At 36.7% G+C, this 26,568-nt stretch overlaps 4 protein-coding genes across 4 annotated transcripts in view; 2 read left to right on the forward strand and 2 right to left on the reverse strand.

Moving 5' to 3' along the window:
- The first annotated feature begins 469 nt into the window (after positions 1-469).
- LOC306883054 (electron transfer flavoprotein-ubiquinone oxidoreductase, mitochondrial-like) lies at positions 470-8,731 on the forward strand. Its single transcript, XM_079438122.1, has 13 exons — positions 470-811; positions 1,380-1,526; positions 2,477-2,706; positions 2,943-3,024; positions 3,209-3,327; positions 4,081-4,158; positions 4,447-4,593; positions 4,802-4,942; positions 6,012-6,155; positions 6,239-6,407; positions 6,526-6,708; positions 7,613-7,834; positions 7,992-8,731. Exons 1-13 carry the CDS (start codon positions 781-783, stop codon positions 8,153-8,155), a joined length of 1,857 nt encoding a protein of 618 aa, XP_079294248.1. The 5' UTR covers positions 470-780; the 3' UTR covers positions 8,156-8,731.
- On the reverse strand, positions 8,583-13,468 carry LOC306883055 (peptidyl-prolyl cis-trans isomerase D-like). The gene is made up of 10 exons (XM_079438123.1): positions 13,297-13,468; positions 12,712-12,852; positions 12,240-12,346; positions 11,647-11,835; positions 11,166-11,288; positions 10,655-10,761; positions 10,212-10,356; positions 9,839-9,925; positions 9,135-9,177; positions 8,583-9,039 (listed from the first exon to the last, which is right to left on the reverse strand). Exons 1-10 carry the CDS (start codon positions 13,379-13,381, stop codon positions 8,951-8,953), a joined length of 1,116 nt encoding a protein of 371 aa, XP_079294249.1. The 5' UTR covers positions 13,382-13,468; the 3' UTR covers positions 8,583-8,950.
- A 2,800-nt stretch (positions 13,469-16,268) lies between these two features.
- Positions 16,269-19,085, reverse strand: LOC306883530 (protein SPMIP2-like). Its single transcript, XM_079438844.1, has 5 exons — positions 18,706-19,085; positions 18,392-18,621; positions 16,838-16,887; positions 16,569-16,683; positions 16,269-16,442 (listed from the first exon to the last, which is right to left on the reverse strand). The coding sequence occupies exons 1-5, from the start codon at positions 18,785-18,787 to the stop codon at positions 16,440-16,442; spliced, it is 480 nt and encodes a 159-aa protein (XP_079294970.1). The 5' UTR covers positions 18,788-19,085; the 3' UTR covers positions 16,269-16,439.
- A 984-nt stretch (positions 19,086-20,069) lies between these two features.
- Positions 20,070-26,568, forward strand: part of LOC306883734 (rap guanine nucleotide exchange factor 2-like) — a 120,335-nt gene continuing 113,836 nt past the window's right edge. Inside the window, exon 1 of the mRNA XM_079439165.1 lies at positions 20,070-20,624. Within this exon, the coding sequence (XP_079295291.1) occupies positions 20,556-20,624 (69 nt within the window). The 5' untranslated portion in view covers positions 20,070-20,555. The remainder of the gene's footprint in view (positions 20,625-26,568) is intronic.

Genomic DNA, 26,568 nt, shown 5'->3' on the forward strand with positions numbered 1-26,568 from the left:
TGTGACATTTTGTTCAGGATTCTTTGATGAATAAAAGCTGAAAAAAGAGCAGCATTGATAATAAATCAACATATTGGAATGATTTCTGAAGGATCATGTGACACTGAAGACTGGCGAAAAAGGCTGATGAAAATTCTGATCTGCATCACTGAAATAAATTACATTAAAAAATAAAACAAAAATAAAAATATTTTGAACGGCACACACACATTACATAAATGTAATCTATATATCTAAATAAAAATAGACTATATTCAGTACCTATATGATCCAAAGTAACTAGTAACTAACTACTTGAGTAGTTTTTTTTATCTGATACTTTTTTACTCTTACTCAAGTAACTATTCAGACGATTACTTTTACTTTTACTTGAGTAAATATTTCTAGAAGTACTTTTACTTTTACTTGAGTACAGTTTTTGAGTACTCTACCCACCTCTGGTGCTCTATCTCTAATCCCAGATTGCAGAGAGTCCCCTCCAGCGGAAAGTAAATATTTTCCTGACAGCTAAACTGAATGAGTTTCCCTTCGCTATCACGGACACCGGATAACTCTGATCCATATGAGTTTATGATCAGCAGTCATTCGCAGGTTTTTTTGCTTTTTTTCCCGGCGCGTTTTTGTGACGTCATTCGGAGCTGCGCAACGGACCCGCTGAGTTTGTTATGACACATATTTTGTAACAGGGTGAACCGGAGTGCTATTTGTTTGTCCACACTCAACCTGGAAAACCACGGGAAGCACTTGACCAGAGTCACAGCCGCACATTAAGCTCTATAAATGCTTCCAGCCTGTAGATATTCCCTCCAAGGTAACTTACTGTCACAATTTCACTGACTTGTAGCCAGAACGCTAACCAAAGGTTGTAAACCATTGATTCTACACACCTGAGAGTATATATATATTGTCCTACTAAGTTGTTATTAACCATGTTTACACGGTACATGGCACGAATTATGCGTTTAACTGTAGGTTTATCCAAACAAATCCTGCAGCTGTTTAGTCACAGGGAAAGTAGGGTAAAGGTCACTCGAATATCGGTCAGTGTTTGTGTCTGAGAGATGAACACTTACTTAATAACGCGTTCCTGCATTATATAGATAACTTTACATTAAACTGTTTTTGTGTAAGCAAACAAAAAGTGTTTACAAGTCTGCTTGCTTCTTTTAGAAGAGTACCTTAGTTGGCCTGTTACTTAAGGGAGGACTTTTGTAACAGCTCATCCTGTTATATAAAGTTGATCCATTTAGTTTGGAGCAACTTTATTGATATACTTACATGCACAATAGACATATATACACAGTGCGTTTTTTATAATATGTATGAGAATGATCTTGTCTGTGACCTAATTGTTTTGCCTTTTATTTGTGTTTTTGCAGCACGGAGGTGTGTAGGTGCACTGAAGGCGGTTCAAGCAGAGCATGTCGCTCCTCAGGTGTACTCCACACGGAGATCCTCCTCCACTGTGCCACGAATTACCACACATTACACAGTGTACTCCAGAGATAAGGACCCACGATGGGAAGGTCAGTTCTGTGCTGCATTGTTATTTCATCACTTATCCTCTTTAGAGGTGAGAGCTAACATATTTTGATTGGATAGAACAGAGAGAAATTCAGATTCTGGATTTTATTTTCAGCAAAACCTGGTCATTTATGAGAGAATCAGTGTGTGTAGTTGTGTGTGTGTATAGTATACAATTAATAAATAATTATCCATGTGTATGTGATATGTAGCATGAGATTATAACTATATTATATTTAATATAATATATGTATTTATAGTAAATATAATAAATGACACATACATTACATTTATCTAATGATTTCTAAATGGATGGATAATATTAAATATCATACCACTCCATATCAGATTAACTCCCTTTATTTCCGTTTTCAAATCTGTTTTAAAGGCATACTTATTCTCTCTGTTCTTCAATGTTCCTTTGACCACTGGTTTGATCTTTTTTTTTCTTTTCTTTTTTTTTCTTTTCTTTTTTTTGTTTTACCATTGTGTGCGTGTGTGTTTTGCACTTCTTGTAGTTTGATTTCTGAATTTCACTTCAACATTCAACATTAATCGTTTTGAAATGTGTTTTATAAATAAATATTGTTTTGCATTGTACATGTTTTTAATTGACTTGTTAAAAATATATATATTATGAACTTGTTGCTGAATGTTGTACTGTAAAAGATTTGCTTTTCAAGACTTTACTGATCTTCAGTATAACTTTTAATACTTTTTTTACTTTTAATATGTATAAATTAGCTGCTATATATCTACATTAATACCCATTATATTAGCCATTGGTAGCTGAGTTGACATTTCATTAACCTTGCTTTCTAATTGTCATTGTATTTTTAGACAAAACCCAGAATTAGATTTAGCATATAACGCCACTGGGTGATTTTTGTATCACAAAACACAGGCTCCTGTAATTGTCAGTGACACTGATTGTCTGTTTTCATATGTTCAGGGGTGGAAATGGAGCGCTTCGCTGATGAGGCAGACGTTGTCATTGTTGGTGGAGGTCCAGCTGGCCTGTCAGCAGCCATCCGGCTGAAGCAGCTGGCCAATCAGCATGAGAAGGAGTTGCGGGTTTGTGTGGTGGAGAAGGCGTCTCAGATTGGAGCTCACACGTTATCTGGAGCCTGTCTAGAGCCCACTGCACTCAATGAGCTTATTCCAGACTGGAAGGAGAGAGGGGTACAAACAAACGCACACATGCACTTTACCCCACTTAGGATCTGTTAACAACACAGACTATTGTAAATATTGTAAATTCCTATTTTACATAATACATTATCAAAAATAGCTGTAAAAAATATGGGAAATATGTTGGCATTCTGATTTACTGTCATGTTATTGATAATAATTTTCTGATTGTGTTGACACATGAACCAATGATGGCCATGACACTGATTTTGATTCATGTCTAACAGGCTCCACTGAACACTCCAGTTACAGAAGACAAGTTTTCCATTTTGACAGAAAAATACCGTATTCCTGTTCCAATATTACCAGGTAGGTTATTGCTATTGCATAAGGCCCATTTTGGAGAGTTATAGAACTTCACACAATGAGAGTTACATAATGGAAAAAAATGGTCTACTTGTGTCGCAGTGTTCTGAATGGTTTTGTAACCTATACAAACATTTAAAGCTTTTTAAGTTACGCGGATGCATTTAAATGCAATTTGTGAACACAGGACTTCCAATGAATAACCATGGGAACTACCTAGTTCGTCTGGGGCATTTTGTACGCTGGCTTGGGGAGCAGGCGGAAGAGCTGGGAGTGGAGCTGTATCCAGGCTACGCAGCAGCTGAGGTCAGAATGCCTTCCTTATCTGAACGCAGTCATTAATGATGCAATTAACCATTATTTTATTTAGACCTTTTTTCTGTACTTGTAATTTGTATTGTGAGCGATGTGCTGTACTTATTAAAGTTCTGGATTGGTAACCAAAAGGTTGTAGGTTCAAATCCCCACGAGATGATCAGCGCACTATAACCTGGAATTTATTTAACTTCAGGACTGCTGTTTCTGTAGTAAGCAGGGTTCCCACGGTCATGGAAAATTTGGAAATAACTTTTAAATATATTATTAAAATTCGAATTGTAAAATAATTAATCACAAATGCCATGGAAATGTATACAGTTTTAAAAAAGTAATATAAATATGTGATGTAAACATTTGTGTTGTTCCTCTTAGATTGCCTTGAAATTACACTCTGTGAGTGCATTCTCTATTAAATTATTTATATATATATATATATATATATATATATATATAAAATAGTAATCAAAAACAACTGAAAAATCATGGAATAAAGAAAGTTAATTTGTTAAAAGGCAGGCAAATGCATAATACATTCTGTAAGTTGCTGTAGATCAAATTTAACAATGAGATGTGAAGTTGTAATTTTGAGACTCAAAAATGTTCAGTTATGACATCACATGAATTCCTATTGCGAGTCACAAAGTTAGTGACATTACTTTTGTCACATTACAGTTGACAGACTCTTGTTAAGCTGTCTTTTTCTCTCTCTCTCTTTTTTTTTTTTTTTTTTTTTTTACACAGGTGCTGTTTCATGAGGATGGAAGTGTGAAGGGAATTGCAACCAGTGATGTTGGCATTGCTAAAGATGGCTCTCCAAAGGTTTTATGTCAATATACCCTCCAGTGCAGAATTTGCAAATGCCCTAAATACACATACACAATTTACAACACATTTTATGTGATTTTTTTTATTTTTATTTAAGAATAATTATAATCTAAAACAGTCTGCTGAATGTTCACACCAAGGCCAAATGACTTTGTGAACTACAGTGAAAGATTGCAGTGAGAAAAAATAAAAGGGTAACTGTGGGTGAAGTGATTCTGCTATGCAGATGGAATATTTGTGTGCTATTACCACCACATTTCACACTCTGTTGAACTTCTCCAGGATGTGTTTGAGAGAGGTATGGAGCTCCACGCTAAGGTCACTTTGTTTGGTGAAGGCTGTCACGGACACTTGGCCAAGCAACTCTACAAGCAGTTCAATCTCAGGGAGAACTGTGAACCGCAGACATACGCTATCGGCCTCAAAGAGGTACAAAACCCCTCTTGCTTTGATGCTTTAACATAAATATTTCTGATCAGTTTGATGTCGCTGTTTCCCTTTAAGTGACAACATTTGTAGTGAAATCAGCTAGTTCATTTTCATGTTTGGAGTCATTGCTTTCATTTAAAAGCTTGATGCAATTTTTATGAACTGATGAATACAAAACAAAACCAAACAAAACAGTGCTTTCTTCTAGCTTTGGGTTATTGATGAAAAGAAGTGGCGCCCAGGACGGACAGAGCACTCGGTTGGCTGGCCTCTAAACAGGAACACGTACGGAGGCTCCTTCCTGTACCACCTCAATGAGGGAGAACCATTGGTTGCCCTGGGATTTGTTGTAAGTCATCTTATTCCTGAACCTTTTGGGTGGAACTCTGATTGAAGTGTTTCATTGGATTTGCAAAAGTCCTCTTTGAAGTCTTAATCTTAAAGCAGAATTTTCTGGATTGATGTCTTTGTCAGGATGCTTTGATCTATATAGATATTATTGATCTCGTTCGTCATGTTCTTTCATGAGCTAAAACGAGTGTGAAAAGGCTTTCAACTTTTGAAAGTTGTTCTTGGTCAGGGGCTGATAATGATGCATATCAAAATGACATTTTTTTTTCCAATCACTTTTTGAAGAATGCTTGTGATTCATAGAAAATAGTCTCAATTCCAGACGTCTTGAGCAGTTCGGCAGTGATGACGGGCTATTATCCAATGTCGTCATGGCCCAGGATGATACTCAGTCTGACTGGTCACAGTTATCAGGAGATACAGTGCAGCGTTTGATTGACAGAACTAAGTCAAATCTCGTGATTGCTCTGAATTGTTTGTCCCTTAAATACATTTCACTTGCTTGCTGAGCTGTTAGCAGAGGCATTGCAGTTTTGAGATACGCTGTGTGAAAATACGTTATGGTTCAAAAGTCTAAAAAGACTACTTTAATTACTTTATTAAAAGTAATACTTTTATTCAGCAAAGATGACAGTAAGACAGTTATAGTATTACAAAAGGCTTCTATTTTAAATAATTTTCATCAAAGAATCCTAAAAAAAGGTCTCCACAAAAATATTAAGTAGCTCTACACCGGCACCAAAACGGCAATATTAGAATGATTTCTGAAGGATCATGTGACACTGAGATTGGAGTAATGGCTGCTGACAATACAGTTTTTCCATCGTAGGAATAAATGACATTTTAAAATTTATTAAATTGAAAAACTGTATAACTGTAAGCATAAGAGAATTTCCCAACCTCAGCCATGGGATTAGTAGGGTATTTGGGCCAAATACTATTGTATTATAGTCTTCACAGCTCATCTTAGCAGGCAATGGTAAGCAAGGAGGGTGGAGCTTTGCAAACAGTCAGTGCAGTTATTCTATTGTGGTCATCTGCAGATATGTTTGTGCATGTCTCCTCAGGTAGGTTTGGACTACACTAATCCCTATCTGAGCCCATTCAGGGAATTCCAACGTTGGAAACATCACCCCTCTATAATGTCAACCCTGGAGGGTGGCAACAGGATAGCATATGGAGCCAGAGCCCTCAACGAAGGAGGTTTCCAGGCATGTCAACGACTTGAAATTCTCAATATATATTCTTCTGTTTTCTCTTGATGAACTTCTCTCATTTGTGATCTCCCCTCCAGTCGATTCCTAAACTGACGTTCCCAGGTGGCATGCTGATAGGGTGCAGTCCAGGCTTCATGAACGTGCCCAAGATCAAAGGCACACACACAGCCATGAAGAGTGGCATGCTGGCGGCCGAGAGTGCCTTCAGCAAAATCACAGATGAGAATCTGCAGTCAGAAACAGCAGGTAGCAAACCCAGACATCTTTGCAAATTAGCTGAGGTGTAACTCACAGGGCAATATATTAAAGTTGTCCAGGTATACTAGACAGAGAATGTTTTTGTGTTCTTTTTCCCCTCTGTTAGGTCTTTATATTCCTGAATATGAAGAAGCTTTTAAAAAGTCCTGGATCTGGAAGGAGATGTATTCTGTGAGGAACATCAGACCATCTTTCCATAGCTATTTTGGTCTCTACGGAGGGATGGTGTACACTGGAATATTCTACTGGATTTTGAGAGGAAAAGAACCATGGACTCTAAAGCATAATGGTAAGAACAAAGAAACATTGCAAATAGATGCAAATTCTGAGCTATAAAGTCAGTGCAGTGTATTTGTATTTATTTTATTTAATAGATGGTATATATGTATTGAGCACATGAAATGGGCATAATTTGATGAGTTGAATTAATGTCGTATTAATGTCCATTAATGAGTGAATATTAGACCCTTCTGATGCTTCTGTAGATGGAAAATGCTGGGTGAAATCAGTTTCAAATTGCGTTTTTTGAAAGTGCAAGTTTTTATTTGCTAGAAAAAAGGTGTTGTTTGAAAAGTACTATTTATAATTACATATATTAACTCTGAGAAATAACTAGAAGTGCATGCAATCAGAAATTTGAAATAAAATAAATACTGCCAAATGCTAAGTGAATGAATGTAAATAGTCTTTTCCTTTTTTTGAAATGCCCAAGGCAAATATGGGTTTTTAGACTATATTATTCATAGTTTGTCTTGTTCCTTATCAATTCAAAATCACATTTGTTGAAAAACGAATGTTATGATTTTGTACGAAACCTTACTTTGTCCAAGGCATTTTGAACTTTTGGAGGTGTCTAATTCCTATTTAACGCAACAATCAAGTAAACAACATATAGCTTGAGCACAATTGTATATTCTTCTTTGTTCTCATTTCTGAATTAATTTCAGAGTTTTGTCTCATTTCAGATTCACATGATAAATGTAACAAACTGTGGTTAGCCAGAGGGCCCCTTCCTGGCTGAGCAGGCACTTCTTAGACAGAATTTGCTTCGGTGTGGGCCAGACTGCATGCTAATAGTCAAGCATGTTGCTATGCAAGGCTACTACTCGGTTCACTACTGCAGTGGGCGTCTGACATCTGTTACAATTCATTTGTATTTTATTTCTAATGGTAAACAAATGAATTTACTGTAGGTCTAGACTCTGCTCAGCTGAAGCCGGCAAAGGACTGTACACCCATCGAGTATCCGAAGCACGATGGGAAGATCAGCTTTGATCTGTTGTCATCTGTAGCCTTGAGCGGGACCAATCATGAGCATGACCAACCGCCCCATCTGACGCTGAAAGATGACAGTGTTCCCGTGTCCCAAAACCTTGGGATTTACGATGGCCCTGAGCAGAGGTTCTGTCCTGCTGGTATGTAACTAATGCTCTCAGTGTTTCTGCTGCATTTAGGAATAGAGACTCAACCTTTTATTTGCACCTGATAATACAAGATCAACATGCCGAGTGATGAAAACATCTGGTGAACAAACTCCTAGTGTTTAGACATTTTGTCCCTGCTGTCCCACAGGCGTATACGAGTATGTTCCTGTGGAGACGGGCGATGGCATGAGACTACAGATCAACGCACAGAACTGCGTCCACTGTAAGACTTGTGATATCAAAGACCCCAGCCAGAACATCAACTGGGTTGTGCCAGAGGGCAGTGGAGGACCAGCCTACAACGGCATGTGATTTCAGTATTACATATCGTTTTTATTATTGGGCACATCACACAAGTTCAGAATCGTTTTATTAAACTTTCAGAGCTAAAGCTTTTAAAGACTTGAGAGTCCTTCTGATGTGCCTAAGGAAAAGAAAGTCCTCATATCATGGCTGATATGAGCTTGAAGTGTAATGACAGTGGTTTTGCATATTTCAGGTTTGATCAAGTTGCAACATTTAAAATAATTTTATATGTAACGTCCATCAAAGGAATGGGTCAAAAGTCAAAGGATCATGTTGGATTTACAACCAGTGGACATTTTAGCTCACCATGATGCGGTTAACTGTAAACTGACAGTTTTGTATATATTGTCAAAGTTGGTAACTGTAATTGGTAGGAATAAATTAATTATTCCATTCTGTTGGTATGTTTTGTAGAACTACAAACACAAAAATTCCTGAAAATATCAATTGTTTTATTTCACACAACTGACAGAACTGAATCTCATTTCATCAAAAGAGCCATTTGATAAATGAACCCAGAAACAAACAATATGATTTACCTATTCTTGAACGGTAATCAATACAAGACCTCTTTAGATCAGCTTACTAAAAATGCACAAACTTTTCATTCACTCAGACAAATAGTTTTATAACACAGTAGACAAAATGAAATCTCCTTCCAAACTGGACATTTCATATTTATCCTAAATGGAAGACTCCAGGGCCTTTTTCCAGCATTAGACTAAAACACAAAGACACAAGTGCAATGTAAGTGAACATATGCAGGTAGGTCGGTGTGGAGTGAGGTCACTGCAGTTGCCATTACGCAAACATTTTGGCATAAATCTTCTTTTCTTTCTCTTTCTCTTCCTTCACTTGCTGCTTCACTTTCAGCATTTCATTTCCAATCGCTGAAACCAGAGAAAGGAAAATGTAAAAAAAAAAAATCAGAAATCATAAAATATTTTTTTAAAACAAATTCAGGATTTGTAAAGAGATGTTTAACCTTTGTCATCTGGTGCAATCTCCTGTGCTTTCTTCAGATCAATCTGCAGTTTAAAAACAGAAAAGATGAATCTGCTCTTAAGAAATGAACTGTCATCTAAATTGGAGCAATTTTAATTTTTTGTAAGAATGATTCATTTACTTTTAACATTCTTTTTCTGCATTCAGTAATTGGAGTGATTATCTCTGACAAAAGCACAGCCCTCAGACCTAGAGAATATGCAGTTTACTAATGAATATTAAGCAGTTTTCCTGAATAACAGGTCATGCTAACTAGTTCTAAATTAAACTGTAAAAAATGATTCATAATGCATCCTTTTTCGAAGCATGAAAGTGCCAAACTACTTTCCACCTGCATGGAGAGGAAAATACCAGTGCATCCTTCATAATTTCTCCTTTTGTGTTCCATGGAAGAAATAAAGTCATACAGGTTTGGAACGACATAAGGGTGAGTAAATGATGCCAGAATTTCATTGTTTTCTTTGAGGCATTTAGTTCAGTGGTTCTCAAACTATTTGTGGCTGAATTTAAAATATTGAATTAACAGTTGTCTTTAGGCTGATTAGCTACAGTATGTGCAAAAACTGTACATTTCAGATATTTGAGGTCTCCGGTGGGCTGCACTGTTTGTTTGACTGAAAAAGTTTGGGAACCACTGATTTAGAGTGAGATGAATGTGTATATCTGTCCATGTAGTGTTGGTACCATGGCCTTGTTGAATTCTTTAAGTCCCTGCCATGCCTGAGCTCTCCTGAACAACGCTTTAGTGTTTGTCTGGTTAAGCTCCAGGGCCTGAGGAAAAAAAAAAACAAAACATCACAATCACCCCACAATCAAGGAGAAAATGTACTTTAACAGGCCATTTCAAGAAATCTGAATCCATTTAAACTGTTCCCTAAATAGAGAGAGGCGGTGCATCTGGGGATCTATAAATGGTAGCGGCTGTGACAAGGTTATTTCAAGAGCGGTGAATAGCTGAGGTATGTCATTATAAAACATCAAGGCCTTCTTATATCCTGTAACCCAGATGCAACTAGACACCATTCAGTCAGCTCAATGTCAGAAGGTCCCACGTTACCTCATCACAGCATTCGATAGCTTCCTGCCAGAGTTTCAGTTTGAGTTTGCAGGCGGCCGTGTTGAGAATGCAGCTCAGGGCTGTAGGCTCCAGCTTTTTTTGGGCACTATCATCGCCTGAGGTGCTGCCACAAGTCTCTAGATACCTGTGGACCAAAACAACATTTGCTGGGTTACAGTGATGCATACAGACATGTCGCAGCCACAGTGTTGTCCAACAATGCTCACTTTAGATTACACCGTTAGAAATCTTGTATATCAAACAGGTACTTACGGAAATGTCATCATGACATAAGGCATTTTGAGGAAAGAAACCTCAGCTATAACAGCACAGTTAAAAATGTTTGACAAATTGAAATCAAGTGTGAAAAGCTGCCTCCTTAATGTCACGGTGCAAGCGTAATGCAATAATGGGGCTTAATGGCAGACTAGACAAGTGTTCACCTGAGAGCTTTTGAATATTTTTCGATGGCCAACTGCCAATTCTGAGCCTTGAAGAAGTTATTCCCGATGTTTTTCACATCCTCTGCCACAGACAAGACTTTGTTCGTCTAGAAAGAGAATATCGAATAAAGTCCTTTTTACATTTTTATCAGGCAAATCACATTCCAGCCATCATAGTGTAACATGTTATATATTGTGGCAGACATTAATGCTTTTTTTAATGGCTGATAAGTTTATACATTGATCTATCGATATACATTCTATATATACATACATTAATTGTTACATATTTAAATATGTATTTTAAAAAAATAAAAATTACTTGCCCTGTTATTTATTATATTTATACTCCAAAACCCCTCCCAAAATATAAGTATTCTTAGAAAGCTTAGGCTTTCCTTTTTTCCTTCCTATTGCATAAACTCAAAATGAGTTTCTAAGTTAAAGTGATTCTGGATTTTATAGAGCAGGTGATATATATATGCAAGTGAAGATGCAGAAATATACTGACATCTTTAAAGTCCATGTCAGAGTCTTCAGGGAAGTCTGGGTATGCGTCTCCTGAGGCGTCATTAGGTGCGATGCCCCAGTCATCCCCTGCTTTATGTTCTCCACATTCAGAAATGATGCAGGGCTGAGAGAGAGAGAGAGAGATGACGGTAACAATCAATCTAAATATTCAGTTGCTTAATTATTCAAATTTACTTTCCTTACTGAACAAAAAAATGGTCACACACAATGTCTTCTTTCAAAACATTAATTCATCGCACTTAGCTAGTTCATCTGCGCAGAACATGTGACAGACTAAATTTCATGACTGTTTAATCTTGATTAGGGTGACTAAATGCCTGTAAAAGAAGGATCTCAGAAATAGCTGTCCTTAAGGACCAGTTAAGATCTCTGTCGCTTTATAGTTCCAAGCATGAAAGCAGTTGTCGCAATGCCATGATGCATTGAAGTAAAAGATGTTTGTGTGTTTTTAACATGGTCACCTTCACGGGATTGTCGTCCTTTGTTTCCATCCCCTCCAGCATTTTCACCACTCCCATTCCCTTCAGTACCTGGCCAAAGACAACATGTTTGCCGTCCAGGTGCGGTGTAGGAACCGTGGTTATAAAGAACTGGGAGCCATTAGTGTTGGGGCCGGCATTCGCCATGCTGAGCAGCCCCTCTCTGTCGTGCTGGGGGGGGGGGGGGACCAGAGCGATAGACCACCGGATTAATAAAGCACCACTTCATTTGACAAGAAAAACAAGCTTTATCTGCGTCTCATTTTTTCCTCAGAGCAGACACCAGGAAATTAGTGGATGCCTCAGGGAGATAGATCAAGTGCTGTATTTGGTTTATTTAATCTCATAGCAATTACACAGACTGATGGCTTTGATTAATTAACGGAAAAATTCACAAAAATATGTGTATTAAACAAGGTTTGACATCCATTGGGGAGGGGTGGTGTGACCAAAATCTTATCATGATTTCTACAATTTTCAAGAGATGCGTTAATTACTTATTTTGTGCTAAAGGAACAAAATGTCATCTTATTTTTGGGTGAAATACCCTTTATAACAAAGCAACACTGTGGTACCTTGTAGTAAAAGTTTTCATCCTCAAACTTGTCCCCATAGATGCTCTCTCCTCCGGTTCCATTCTGATTAGAAAAATCTCCACCCTGGATCATAAATTTCTTGATGACTTCAGGGGTACAAAAATAAATGATTATATTTCAATGATTACTGAATAAGATTTTGATTAAATGTTTTATTTCCAGTTGTGTGTCAGGTGCCAATTGTTATAGTTTTCAATGATTATACTTGATATATAAGTGTCTAATAATAAAAAAAATTAAAAAAGCATTGTACTTTTACAAATGATACTCTAGCAAGCATGGGATGAAATGAAAAAGTTTAGAGCTTGGCATTACAGAGAAAGAAAGTTCTAATTCTATAGTCTAGAAATGACAATTGGCAGATTTCTCCAGGTTTTTCCATGATTGTGTGAACCCTAAGCATTAGATCATTACATGCGTCTCCATGGAAACGGGAGGTCAGGACACTCACTGCGGTGGAATGGACAGCCCTTGAAGTGCAGCGGTGTTCCGGTGCTTTTACCGATCCCTTTCTCGCCGGTACAAAGAGCACGGAAATTATCTGCTGTTTTCGGGACCACATCAGCAAAAAGCTCAAACACTATACGGCCAGCTGCACAGAGATACAAACAGCAGGAATGAATCATCAGATTGTTTCACTGATCTTTAGTTATGCATGAGATATTACTTTTTTTTTTTTTTACATTTTATTTCAATCCCTATGACCTTTTTTGTACATCATTTGATATGCCAGTCTGACCATATTGAGTCAGCTTTACACAATAAAAACTTAAAGTCTACTGTTTCATTTCCAGAAGAGTAGAAATGTGCAGTGATGTCATCGTTTCTCTTATTGCCTTTTTGTTATTTAATACTACTATCACTGGCAAATAAATATTTTTGCTATTTCAGCTTTTCTAAATAGTCGTATCAGTGGTTGAGTTCAGTGCATCTATTTCTGTCTCTTTCTTCGGTGCAGATACAAGCATGTGGCAGAACACAGCAGCATGCAGTCATTCAGAAAAAGCCTTTCTAAAGAGAAATAGAAGATCCTGACCTCTTTCATCACCGATATCTACGTCAAAGAACACCCGAGGGTTGTCTGCGTTTCCAGGCTTGGCTACAGGAGTTGGGTTTGACATTTTCTTTGATTTTGATTGGGAAAAGGGTTGTAGTCTGAATGGACGGGTCACGGGAATATTCTGTGAAAGGGAAGCACTAGTAAAGTTGTAACTGGAGCATAAGTGAGCGTGTAGCGCCCTCTACTGCCCTGGAGTCTACACGGATTCGCTGCACTGCTTTATTGTTGTTGTTGTTCTTCTTTTACTGCACTGCTTTGCTTGAAAAATATATCTCCTATATGTGACCCTGGACCACAAAACCAGTCATAAGTGTCATTTTTTTTAAAAAAAATTGAGATTTATACATCTTCTGAAAGCTGAATAAATAATGTTAGAATAGGACAATATCTGGCCCAGATAAAACTATTTGAAAATCTGGAATCTGAGGGTGCAAAACATCTAAATATTAAGAAAATCACCTTTAAAGTTGTCTAAATTAAATTCAATGCATATTACTAATCAGAAATTAAGTTTTGATATATTTACATTAGGAAATTTTACAAAATATCTTCATGGAACATGATCTTTACTTAATATCCTATGATTTTTGGCATAAAAGAAAAATGGATAATTTTGACCCAAACAATGTATTGTTGGCTATTGCTACAAATATACCTGTGTTACTTATGACTGGTTTTGTGGTCCAGGGTGATATATAAGATCTTACATCTATTTATAGTCAAATATTTATGATAACATTTCAAAATCAGGAAAAATTCTTACCATATATTTTTTTTATTAAATAACATTCATAGCACAACAAAATAACTAGTTTGAACCTACTGTTCAGGGATGCAAACGCATCATGGGTGAAAAAAGTGCACACACACACACACAACACATTTTTTAAACCCTTATACAATATTTAAAAGTCTTATTATTTTTAACTTTACAGTTGTGCAGTAAAATTCACTTTTCATTCATGGAGATGACGAAAAAATGTGCCAAAAAAACCTTGTGGAAAACAGGTTTTTGAGAGGACAATTACATGAAATTACCATCATATCCAGTAGATGGCAGCAGAGGATCGCTCAATAGCTCAGTTGCCTTTTCCACTCCCTAGTTTTCAGGTCATGATTTTGAATTTATTATAAAATGATGATTATAACAAATTTGAGTACTGCACTGTACTGAATAATTAAGTAATAATGCATTAAATATATTTTTTTGTATTTTTAGATTTATTTTAAAAACTAAATTTTTTAAAACATTGCCTTAAAAGGGACACTTCAGAAAGAGTGTTGTAGAAGTGCTGTAGAAGCTGCTAAATATATTCAGCTAACACAGACTTGTTGCTGATGTAGTTTTGTTACTCTGAATTTACTCTGCATCACTTAATGCACAAGTCTATTTTTGACATGGGTTTGTCAGGTAGATCGTTCCGCCCAGGGCAGTTATCACTGTCAATCATAGCAGTGATGGACGGAACAATTTAGTGGATTCACTCACGCAATTTTTTACACTCGCGTTTGTCACTCTTGAAACAGTATACGTGGATGTTCGGTCCTCTTAGACAAACAAAACCTTTCTTCAATTTGTCAATGGATTACGTAGAGCAGGGGTGCCCAACCCTGTTCCTGGAGATCTACCGTCCTGCAGAGTTCAGTTCCAACCCTGATCAAACACACTTGTCTGTAATTATCAAGTGCTCCTTCAGATCCTAATTAGTTGGTTCAGTTGTGTTTGATCAGGGTTGGAGCTGACCTCTGCAGGAAGGTAGATCTCCAGGAACAGGGTTAGGCACCCCTGATGTAGAGTTTCTAGAGAAACAGAGCAAAGCTCTTATAGCACAACTGACCAAGCTTACTCATGTGAAAACTCCTGATAAATCAATGACTATCTACACAATCAATCTCTTATTTACTCCATGTGTATACACTTTGTCTCTCTCTCTGATTATATTAGATAAATCTGCATGAGTCTAGAACTCTGTAAACTCACGAAAACAAAAAATTAGTTCAGAGGGGATTCTTCTGATTAACCTACAGAAAACACCTCTAACTGGCCATTGCTTTCAACAGAGATGCCTGTGACTGGCTACAATACTCAATGCTGCAAAAACATGTAAATAAACTTGTTTTTGTCATTCGAAACCAGAGCATGTACACAAAAACACACAGGAGCGGTTAAAAGTGGTGGACTACAAGCGGGTACAGATATGAATTGGTACTAATGGTACTGTAAAAAGACCAAAAAAAAAAAAGGTCACCTATTTTGATCTCAAAAAGTTTTTGATCCTCCAAAAGGTGAGTTTGCATGTACTGTTGCAACCTGCCCTGTGTGCTTTAATAGACATTATCTTCATTTAATACAATTACTAAACAATCAATGGTCTGCCATTTTTTTAATTAACAATAATAAAATATTGTACCTAATCATTTGAAAAAAAAATCCAGTCTAGGTTTCCCTGAAGAAGGCAATAGTTTAGAGGTCAAACCATACTCTCATAAATGTAATGAAAAAGTGAGAATTGCAGCTGAACAAGGTTGTATCTGTTCATCTCAAGAAATGGCTGGAGGGGGTTGTGTACTATTATTAACTGGGATTGCCCACTGATAGAGACGGGATCACATATAAACCTCTTTTAGCTGCAGGATTATTGCTTTCTAGTTCCTATCGACTGTCTGAATCTACAGTGACCCTTGTTAAGAGGATTTGATCTGTATTTTATTGAGATTTTAAGAGCTCCTGACAATTTAAACCACGGAGATATGAGGTAAACAGCAAAGTGAATGAAGAAAACGGCTTTGTTTCTGTACTTTTTTCTCTACAGTTTGCATTCATTTGGGACTAAATATTCTATATATTACCCACAAACATAATAATTGAATGTATTATAACCCTCTTTTTTTTCAGTTGATAACACGGAGGCAAATGTACCAAGAAATGAACAGTACAACAAAGAGATGCATTTAATGTGGTTTTATAAGAGTTGACTAAATGTTATATGGATAATAAATTGTTTAATGATCAAAAACCAACATTCAAGAATCTGTCAGCTTATAGGCCTCATGTCATATTTCAGAGCTGATCCATATCCATGAAAAAGTAATGCCGTCTGGTTGTGCATTGACTGTTTTTACTGCAGAAGAACAATGAGAGAATGTTGAGTGAAGTACTTCAAGATTACACACTGATCAGACACTGAATTCCAGTTTATTCTTAATATAACAGGGTTCAGAGTGTGTATCGTTTGTTTATATCTCACCAGGTTAAGCGGGAACTGTTTGTTGTCGTCCTCGCTGTAGGTATCATATGCACTGTGGTTCCAAGCAAGCTTCCCGCAGGTCGGTTGTTTGTCCTGAAACTGGGACTGATTCTGCCTGCGTGCAGAGTGTTGAATTATTGATTACTAGAGGAGAAAAGCTTCCTCTCATCCACTCTACCCATTTCCTGACAGTGAAACCCATCACCATCTAGAGTAACGGGGAGCTGGAGGTAATCTAACCCTTCCCTCCCTGGTTACTGGTAGCTCACCATGGGCTGTGAGTCACTTCGTCCTGCATGGCTGATTGAAATCTGTCAAGCTGATACAAAATAAAATAAAATATATTTCGTAATTCAGACACATACAACATGGCAATACAATCAAAGCAGTCTTTGAAGATTTGTAAAAAAGAAAAAGAAAAAGAAATGCATGTAAAACAAATACATAAAGTTAGAATCTGATCCTAGAATAGACACTGAGATGCATTTGACGTTCATGGGTCGTGTTAATTAACAGCAACCATATTGTTTAGGACTGATTTATTTGGTTACAAAATACTGTGAAATATTATTACAGTTTAAAACAACTGTTTTCTATTTTCATATATTTTAAAATGCTGTTCATTCCTGTGATGGTAAAGCTGAATTTAGCCTATAATCAGATTCCAAAATTACTTGTATACTCGTAATCCGACTACAGTAACTTTTTTATTGATTACATATTATTTACAAAAGAGCAATAAATTATTCATAATTTATTGATGCTCCCTTTTTTTCATCTTTTAAATGTTCCTTTCTAAAATAACCTACACATGACATGGGGGTAAACAAATAAAATATGACATTTTTTAGTAAGTTGTCTAACTGATTGATGTTGTTTTAAAAATATTTATTTTTTTATTTGACTTTTTTTAAATGATTTAATTAATTATGAGCTTTTAATTAAACTTACAACCCCCCTGCAGTTCCTGTTACGAACACCCCGGTTTGAGAAACCTTGATGTAATGTCATGTTTAATGCACTTCATGTTGTTAATAAAAATTAATAACAATACATTTTCTTTCTCTTTGTATTTTCCAATCAATATGGTACAAGATTTAAATCAATGTGATAAACGAGTTAGGTCAAAAGTAATCTAAAAGTAGTCTGATTATATTACCTAAAATGTGAAATGTAATGGATTACATTACTAACTAGCCAAAATTTTTGTCATGTAATTTGTAATCACTTACGGATTACAGTTTGTAAGTAATCTACCCAGCTCTGGTCACGTGATCCTTTAGAAATTATTCTAAAATGCTGATTTGCTGCTAAAGAAGCATTTGGAAAATGTGATACAACTTACTGATCCCAAAACTTTGAAAGGTATTGTTTATTTATATTTATGTCTACAAATAGGGCTAATTAGGAGAAATGTGGTTAGTTCACTCTTTATACACCGATACACTGTAAAAAGAAAAAAAGTTGAGCCAACTTAAAATTTTAAGGCAATCGGCTTCAGATTTTTGAGTTTTCTCAACTTGATGTTTTAAGTTTATGCAACAAAAAGTTGAGAATCTCCTACACAAATAAGTTGAGAAAACTTACAAATCTGCTGAAGCTGGTTGCCTTAAATTTAAGTTGGCTCAACTTTTTTTTTTTTTTTTTTACAGTATTTCGCATGGGTTTATTTTTTTCATTCAGTTTCTGCATACACATATTGACTCGGCAACACAAATGAACATATTCTCTCTATATAATTTATTGAACACAGTGACAAAATGTGTCACTTCACGTATCTTTTGACCAAAAGAAATGGTAAGTAAACATATCGCCTATATAACCTCATAATATTGCTTGTTGTTGACAGATGGCCTGTTGAGTGCAGTGGAGTACTGCAGACCCCAGCCCACTTCTCCGACATAGCAGTGTTTCGGTAACGGCGGGGTCGCGTCTGGTGCAGACCGGAAGAGGTAGTTGAGATCACTCGTGGCATCTGGAGATAACGGGCCGGTTCCGATGCTGCGCCGGAAATAGTCCAACCTGGGACGGAAATTTCCAATGCCGTCTGGACCTAGATAGCACCAAAAAACATGATTAAATAAAGTGTCCTACTAAGATAGTTTCAGAAACGTTCATAAATGCTCACAGGTGTTACCTGTGAACAGTATTCTCTGTCCAGACGAGCTCTGAGTTTCCCTGTCTGCTTGAGAAGCTGTAGTGTCCTGTACTCTCTTCATCACCTTCACGTCGTTTAAGCTACCTCGGTCTTAAAACTGTTGCCAGATCTTTGAAATATCAGTAAGCGCATCTCAGTGACTGTAAAACAAGCCCTGGGCAGGAGGTCACTCACGCGCCGTTGCCATGGAGCGGTTGGTCTCCAAGGAACCCGTGTTTAGTCAGGTTTTATTTTGTTATTTATTTACTTTACTTACTTACTTTTAGTCATTTAGCAGACTTTGGATTATTTATTAAACTAAAGTCAGTCAACACGGATTTTATTTAATGCATGGTGTATACATTTGAAACAATACATCTGATGTAGCCTGTAGTTTTCTTATTGACATCAATGATAAATAAATAAATTAATTAAAATACAATTGGTAATAATAGCCTAAATAAATAGCCGACAAACAAGCAGACAAAAGACTGATTGATTGAAAAAGGAATAAATGAAGGAATTCACAGTATATTTAAATTCTAAATCTATAAGCAAACAATAAAAATAAATAAACAAAATACACACATAAATAAATAATAATACATGAACAAACAAATAAATAAATAAGTTTGAATACATGAGCTGATAAAATGCAGACATTCAATGCAATAAAAGTTGCTTTGGATATCAGCATTTAATGTAGAAATGTAATGTAAGATTTGACGTTAATGGTTTATAAATGCAAACAAACTACTTCTCATCAGCAGAATATTTGATATAAACCGGTTTGCTTTTGTTGATATAAAAATAAAGCTTTACTCGAGTCTCAGATAACTGATTTCCATCATCATGGAAGTGTCATATTACTGATTTTTTCAAGGCACTATTTAGTTTTTTAGACAGATATTTCATGAATATTCATGAATCACATGACCAGAGCTGTTTTTTCATTTTTCCCTCTGTGAAAAACCTGCTACAGTAGAGATAAAGAGTATACTCTTTGGTAAAGAAAAAGCTTTATTATGAATACATTATGAAGATATGATAAACATGACAGTGGCCATAAAACACAATGCTTAATTTTGAATAAGTAACAGATGGATTTACATGATGTAATATAACAAAATTAAAGAAAAAATAAATATACATGACATTTTTGGATTATTATTGTCTTTCCCCATAGGCTACCTGCCAGAAAATGTGTGTATTATTATTACAGCGTATGACTCAGAGCTTGCACTACCGTCTTCAGCCAGTGGATGGAGACAAAGTACTGTGTGTTGTTCTGTGGGCGCATTATTGTGCTGAATGGACTCGCCCATGAAACCTCTCGAGGCGGTCGGTCACCATGGTGGTGGTTTACAACAGCGAGCCCAGACGGCCGACCATCCGTCGCGTTTAGACGCTGAAATACTATTTATACATGCTGCCTTTGACCCTGCGCTGCTTTGCAAATGGCTTAAAATGGACAATCACCCAACGCATGGATTGCACATTGTTTTAAAATGGAAAACTGAAGAAGATGGAATAGCGAACAGGAGACAAACGGAATGCTAAAAAATGCACTGGTCTGCGTAAAACACAGACGTACATTAACACTTTCATTAACACTAAATCGCCTGTCAAGTCACAGTTGAAGCTTCAACGGCTGGAAGAGGAAAAGCAGACTGTCTGGTTTTGTAGGATTGGGACGAGGAGGGACAGTACGAGAGCTCCTAGTTTAGGCTGTGGCCTGGGGACAGGCTCACCTCTGCAGTTAATGCTATATAAAAACGTTTTTGTACCACTAAAAAGCCACTTGTGAGATTCGCTTTGGATTATTTGACTGCGCGATTGTATTGAAAACCATGGCGTCCTATGTGGACAACAGTTTTCGGCAGGCGGTGATGGTGAATCCTTCAGACAGGACGCAACAGGTCAGAAGACAGTCTTTTAAATCATTTATGTGCACTGGTGGCTGGTGAATGTTACAGTATGCTGCTGTTACTAGCATCACGTGCATGGTATGTTTTTCTTTCACAGTGTTGACAGTGCAATATTTTTTAAGTTCGAATAGCTTTAGAATAAGCAGTGCAATGAAATAAAATGCATATAGACTTGTCCCCAATCAGCTTATAATGCAGGCACGTGTATTTTCTCTTCACTGTTTTTTGCAGTCTATTACATAAACATGAAGCAAACGTTTGTAAACTTTACGTTTTTCACAGCTAACTTACACAAGCCTTATCAGCACGGCTTGCTTTAACATTAAATACAGCAGTGCTGTTGTGATGTGAGACAGAACTGACTTTTAGTTATAGGTTTTAAATGCAAAATATTGCTCTATTATGGCATTGCGATGACATTTTGCCTGCTTGGTGTAGTCTCCATCCTTTGTGGCTCAGCCGGCGAACGTAAAGCTGTATTATAGGTTTTCTGCAGGGCTGGGGATATTTGTAGAAGTCAAAATGCATTTGCAGTCCAGTTCGTGTTATTTTTTCCCCCTTGAAGTGTTTGTATTGTCTGTGATGATTTGGAGAAACTACGAAAAAGAATCGATACTAACGAGTCGGGCTCTTAAAGTGACAGGCTGCTTTATCAGACATAAAAGAAGCCATTGATTCTTCTACTGCTCATCTGGTTCATTCGACTTTGCCCTCTATTTTATCTTAGGTTACAATAATTCACAACAATTGTGTGTTTTTTGCTGAAAACCACCGAAGAAGATCAATATTTTAAGGGCATTTGAGGTCATTGTTATCAATCATAAAGTGGACATGAATTATTCGTGAACGAATCGGTGTTTGAATGAATCTTTGAGTAAACGACTCTCCGATTCTCGGGGCGGCACCGAATGAACAAAACATTTATTTTACAAAATAAATGAACATCACAAATGAATGAACAGAAATGCACAACTAATATTTTGAGGGTGCTTACAATAAATGGATGTTGCTGGATCTGCATTCATTTAAATATTGTGAGTTTGCTCACAAAAATGTAATGTTCAATTGTAATGTATAATTCACTTATATGTAAAGCAGTGTTAAGTGGACATTTTTGCACATTGTAACATTGTACATTGTGTACATTGCTTCATTTAGAAAACGTCCATTTTAATTGTTTATGGTCATCAGTCATTTTTATGCATTCACAAACAATATTTCTGATTCGTTCATCACTTTCAGGTGAGGTTCATTTGTAGTTCACAAACAAAACCATTAAACGAGAAAAAATAAATAAATAAATGCTTCATAGCCCACACAGCAATGCTATATAGGCTCTTGCTATAGTCAGTTTTAAAAGCAGAAAGCAGTCTCATGTTCAGAGTCTGAACATGTGCAGAGAACGAAAAACGAGTGAAAGTGAACAAGAATGATTTGTTCACTTTAAAGATTCGTTCACACATTAAACACCACTATTCAATACTAATTAAATAATGTGTTGGGCACGTGAGGTGAGAGGCTGTCAAACAGAAAGTAAGCTATAAAATTCTTCTCTTCTAATTTGATTTTAGCCCCAGGTTTGCTGAAAATAACCAGCTCAGTGTATGAATCTTGAGTACATTATCATATAATGGACATTAATAGCAAACCAGCTGGTCTGCTTCACATGTGCATGCTATTAATCACACAATAATCTTATAATCACACAAAGTTCCTGTTGTGTGGAAATAAACGTTCGCTCATTAAGCCTTTTACATCAGATTGAGCCCTAAAACGTAACAAACTGATTGTGAAAGAACTATTTTAGTGCACTGGGGAACAATCACATCTGTTCATGCATTGAGTTGTTTGTACCTGGATTTAAGCATTGCAGACAATAGAGGCACTTGAGGGTCAGTATGGTATTCATTAGCGAATGCAACTCTGTACAGCTGCATTTCCTAGAGATTACGTGATATTCCATGTCTGCTCCCATTGAGTGATGGAGCCTTTAAATCATCCCGGGTCACTTCAGAGTTGGCCTTTATTCCGCTATCCCAGTACTTCGACCTGAGTGATCATCATGTGTGCATGAGTTTGGGAATACTGAGCCCTGAAACCAGAGCGCACCACACCTTAAGTTCACAATTGAAAAAGTCGCTTGCGAGTTTGTGGAATATAGCCTGATGTAATCTCTACTAAAAGGGCTAAAAGGAGCTCTTCCATGAAGTGGGCTTTAAGACACCCTTCTAGTGTAAAGGCGTCTTTTTAGGGAATGACGCAGGCTGTTCTAATGGAGCTTGAAGCTCATTATGGCTTAACGGTAACAACCTTAGCGCTTTGCATTAACTTGCTGATGGATGGTGTAGATCTTAATGGGGAAAATGTGCCCCAGTTGGAGTAGGCAATATGGGGGAATAGTGAAGGGTGTAGCTTCTACAGCTTTAGGAAGCTATTTTCGGAGGCAGACTGGTATGCAGAGGTCAAGGAGACTGTAAACAGGCTGATGGGAGTTTGTGCTTTGACCTCTATGAGTCAGTAGATCAAAGTGCAGGAGGGCACATCTCTTATTGTTCCACAGAGCCACATATTGAGTATTCCGTAAATGAACAAGCTAAATGTAACATTTGGCGTCAGAAGACAAAATTTGGCTGTCTCTTTCTTTTTTTTCTTCTTTTTTTTTTTTTTTGATGCCCACAAACATATGAGAAGCTGGTCATCCTGGACTGATGGTTTCCTTCCAAGCAGCTTCCTTCCTTTCTTTAACAGTGAGAGGAAGTGCATCAGAGGGTTGTCTGAGCTTGACAGAGTTTAAGAAATCTTTTTTGTTTTTCACTAATGAAGCTTTGTTTACACACATATGCCATTCAGATGTCTTATGAATTATTGTAAGAGCAGAGGCATATAGGTCAATCTCTGTCAAAGAATGGTCTAGATTGCTTTTTAAAATCAATCAATAAGTTATTTTTTGACATCAAAGAAAAGCCTATTAAAACATCTCATTACCACAAAAGTTATGATATATTATTTAATGCATTATTAATCCATAACTCAGTATTATAGTGTTTTGATTTAATCTGAATTACATTGCATTACAGTAATAGTAATGCTATGAAAATCACTTTTGATAATACTGGAAATTACAAAAAAACATTAGTATGTCTACAATATATAATATAGTATGTATAATATATTGTAATGTAATGTAGTATAATATAATAACATCAATAATCCTAAAATTTTTGTTTTCAAGGTATGGTGTTATTAATATTTTTTTAATATTTTGGAGTGACATGTACCTTGGACATGTTTTGCCAAAAGCATAACTCTTATAAAATGTTATAAAGAAAAATTAGTTAAACATGATTCAACGTATTCAAAATCTGTAGACTGTTGTCTGGCCATCCTCACTGTCTTAACATGTTTTAGTAGTTAATATTTCCTTTTAAAAATACTGGCAGTAAGAACTGCTATTCTTATAGCCTCAGAACTTGTTTTTCCTCTGTTTCTGAATTTTTACATAGCTGTTTTGTTCTTAGTCTTCTTGCCAAGTGAAGTCACATGTTATGAATAGGAGTCATTGCAATGACAGAAGCGTGCGTGAACAGAATGGTTTCAATGACATCTCCCATCTCAGTTTACACAGGAAGAATAGGCTGGAGAACATAAACAAATGATGACAACTGTCACGTTAAAACCAGAGCATGTGGCACGTCTTTCTTCTCCTTTGTTGTTGGCTTGTGAGATATTATTCTTTGGTAATATATAGCCTGTAATGGCCCATCAAATGCTGGTTGTCGAAGTGATTATGGAATTGCATTGGTACCTTTTAGTCTTATTGGGCTGTTTCCAGTATGATGAGGTCAGTTGACCTTTTGATTTAATGCCAAATGATGCTTGGCTTATGTTAAAATTGGCCAGCCACTGGGTTCTTTTGTTTATTTAAAAGCAAAATATGAGGAATGCTTAATGGCTGAAGTGGGAATTTCACTAGGATTTGGAAGGCAAATGAAATGTTTTTACTAGAGCATTCCAATCCAGTTATTGCTGGACCAACAGCATTTGACTATGTGCGTCCGTTTAGTTTTGGAAGGAGAGTCTAATAAGTGCATCCAATGAAGTGGAATGCAATATTTGAATGCACCAGTGGTCATCACATGCTTAATTTAATACCAAGCTTAAAAAATGCTCATCACAAGAGTCAGTTGGTCACATTGCTTTGTGTTTTACCTCTTGTTCACTAGTTTTCTGTTTATGGAAAAATACATTTATGACAAAGTTCTTCTGCTTTTCAAAGGTAAGATGATCATTTGCTTAAACTATTGAGATTTTGCAGAGAAATAGACTGCTTTTAAAATATGAATAAGATTTGTGATAAACTGCACCTGCTTGTTTAATTACTTTTGTTCTGTTCATTTCATTTTGCCTTCCAACTAGGGAGGGGAAATGGAGAAATGTAATCAGTTCCACTTAATGATTCTGATTGCTTATCAATTCCATTAAAAGTATTGCTTTATTTCCAGCTGGACTTGATGAGAGTTTACTTTGTGGTCAGTGAATAAGTGAAGAACAGCTCTGACCCGATGTTAGTTTGTCACTTGACCGATTCAAACCAATAGCTTTGCCACAACAATGACTTGAGTCATTTTTGCTGATTCATTAAAAAGAACCAGTTCATAAGAGTCATAATTATGCCATCTGACATCACTGGTTGTGCTGTATGTTTGTTGTTGCATGCAATCAGTGAGGACAGTGTCTTTCTCTTTCATCACATTTCATCACAAATGCATATTAACAATAGAATGCAGATATTTAAAACCGTTAAAGAAACGAAACGCCATGATCTGTTCCAAATATATGTATAAGACCCATTTCTTCATTCTCAATCCTATTTCCAACACCCTTAATACAAGCTCAAGTCTAAACAAGAGTGAAATGGGGTCATCACTGAATATGAATGTGTGTCTCGGGGTGAAGATCGTGATTTAAATACACTACTTGGGCATCAGTAGTGGTTGCGGCCCACGTCCCTTCCGGTGGTTCTTTTGATCCTCGCATTGGGGTGCTTGTGTCAGAGGAGACTCATCCTCATCCATGCTTACAACGGATCGCTTTGATCTGCCGCTCTGTTTCGCTGCTCTGATCCATTTGTTAGCAACTCTGTCTGTGATATTTCTCAGTGGATGAAAGCTCTCACTCTGAAGCATGATATAGCATATCATGCTTAGTATAACTATTTCTGTTGCTCAAACTTAGAGCTAAGGGTTTTTTCAAAACTTTTAAAGGAGCAGTTTACACCACAATTAAAATTCTGTCATCTCAAATTAGTTCATTGTAAGCTGAATGTACCGTTTTTTGAAATTCATTTTTTGCCTTGTTGTGTTATGTGGCATCCTTCATTGAGGTATGGCGGTACATAATGCTCGGAGCGGTGGCGGTTGCGTGTTGTTTTTCCATTGCTTGTATCGCCCATAGCGCTATGACGAAACAGAAACGGAGAGCAGTGCTCTGCATTACAGAAATGTAAGCGCATCTGAATTCATCTCTCCGACACACAGCAGCAGAGGAACCAAAGACATTCTTTCTGATGGAAAGAAAGAAGAAAAACATGCAGACAGATTTCATCAAGTGTTCTGATGGTTCAATGCCACCATTTGTGGAAATAGCTACTCCGCTCTGGGTAGAACTAATCTGGAACTAGCTCCTCTCAATTAAATCCTGGCCATGCGTATTAGGGAAGAAACTACAAAACTGGTCTGAGATCAGTGTTTAAAGGTAGTAATCCTGCCTGTCCCTTACCATTTCAGCTACTGTGAATGTAGAGCAACACATTAGCTGATTAATTACCTGATTATCTACAGTGTGCTAAGGATTGTTTACAAAAGCTCCCTTCATTCAGTAGGCCAGTTTCCACAAACGTGATATCCAGTCTGATGTATTTGTTCATTTTGTTCTT

Source organism: Barbus barbus, assembly GCF_936440315.1.
Source record: "Barbus barbus genome assembly, chromosome: 17".
NCBI classification, from domain to species: Eukaryota; Metazoa; Chordata; class Actinopteri; order Cypriniformes; family Cyprinidae; genus Barbus; species Barbus barbus.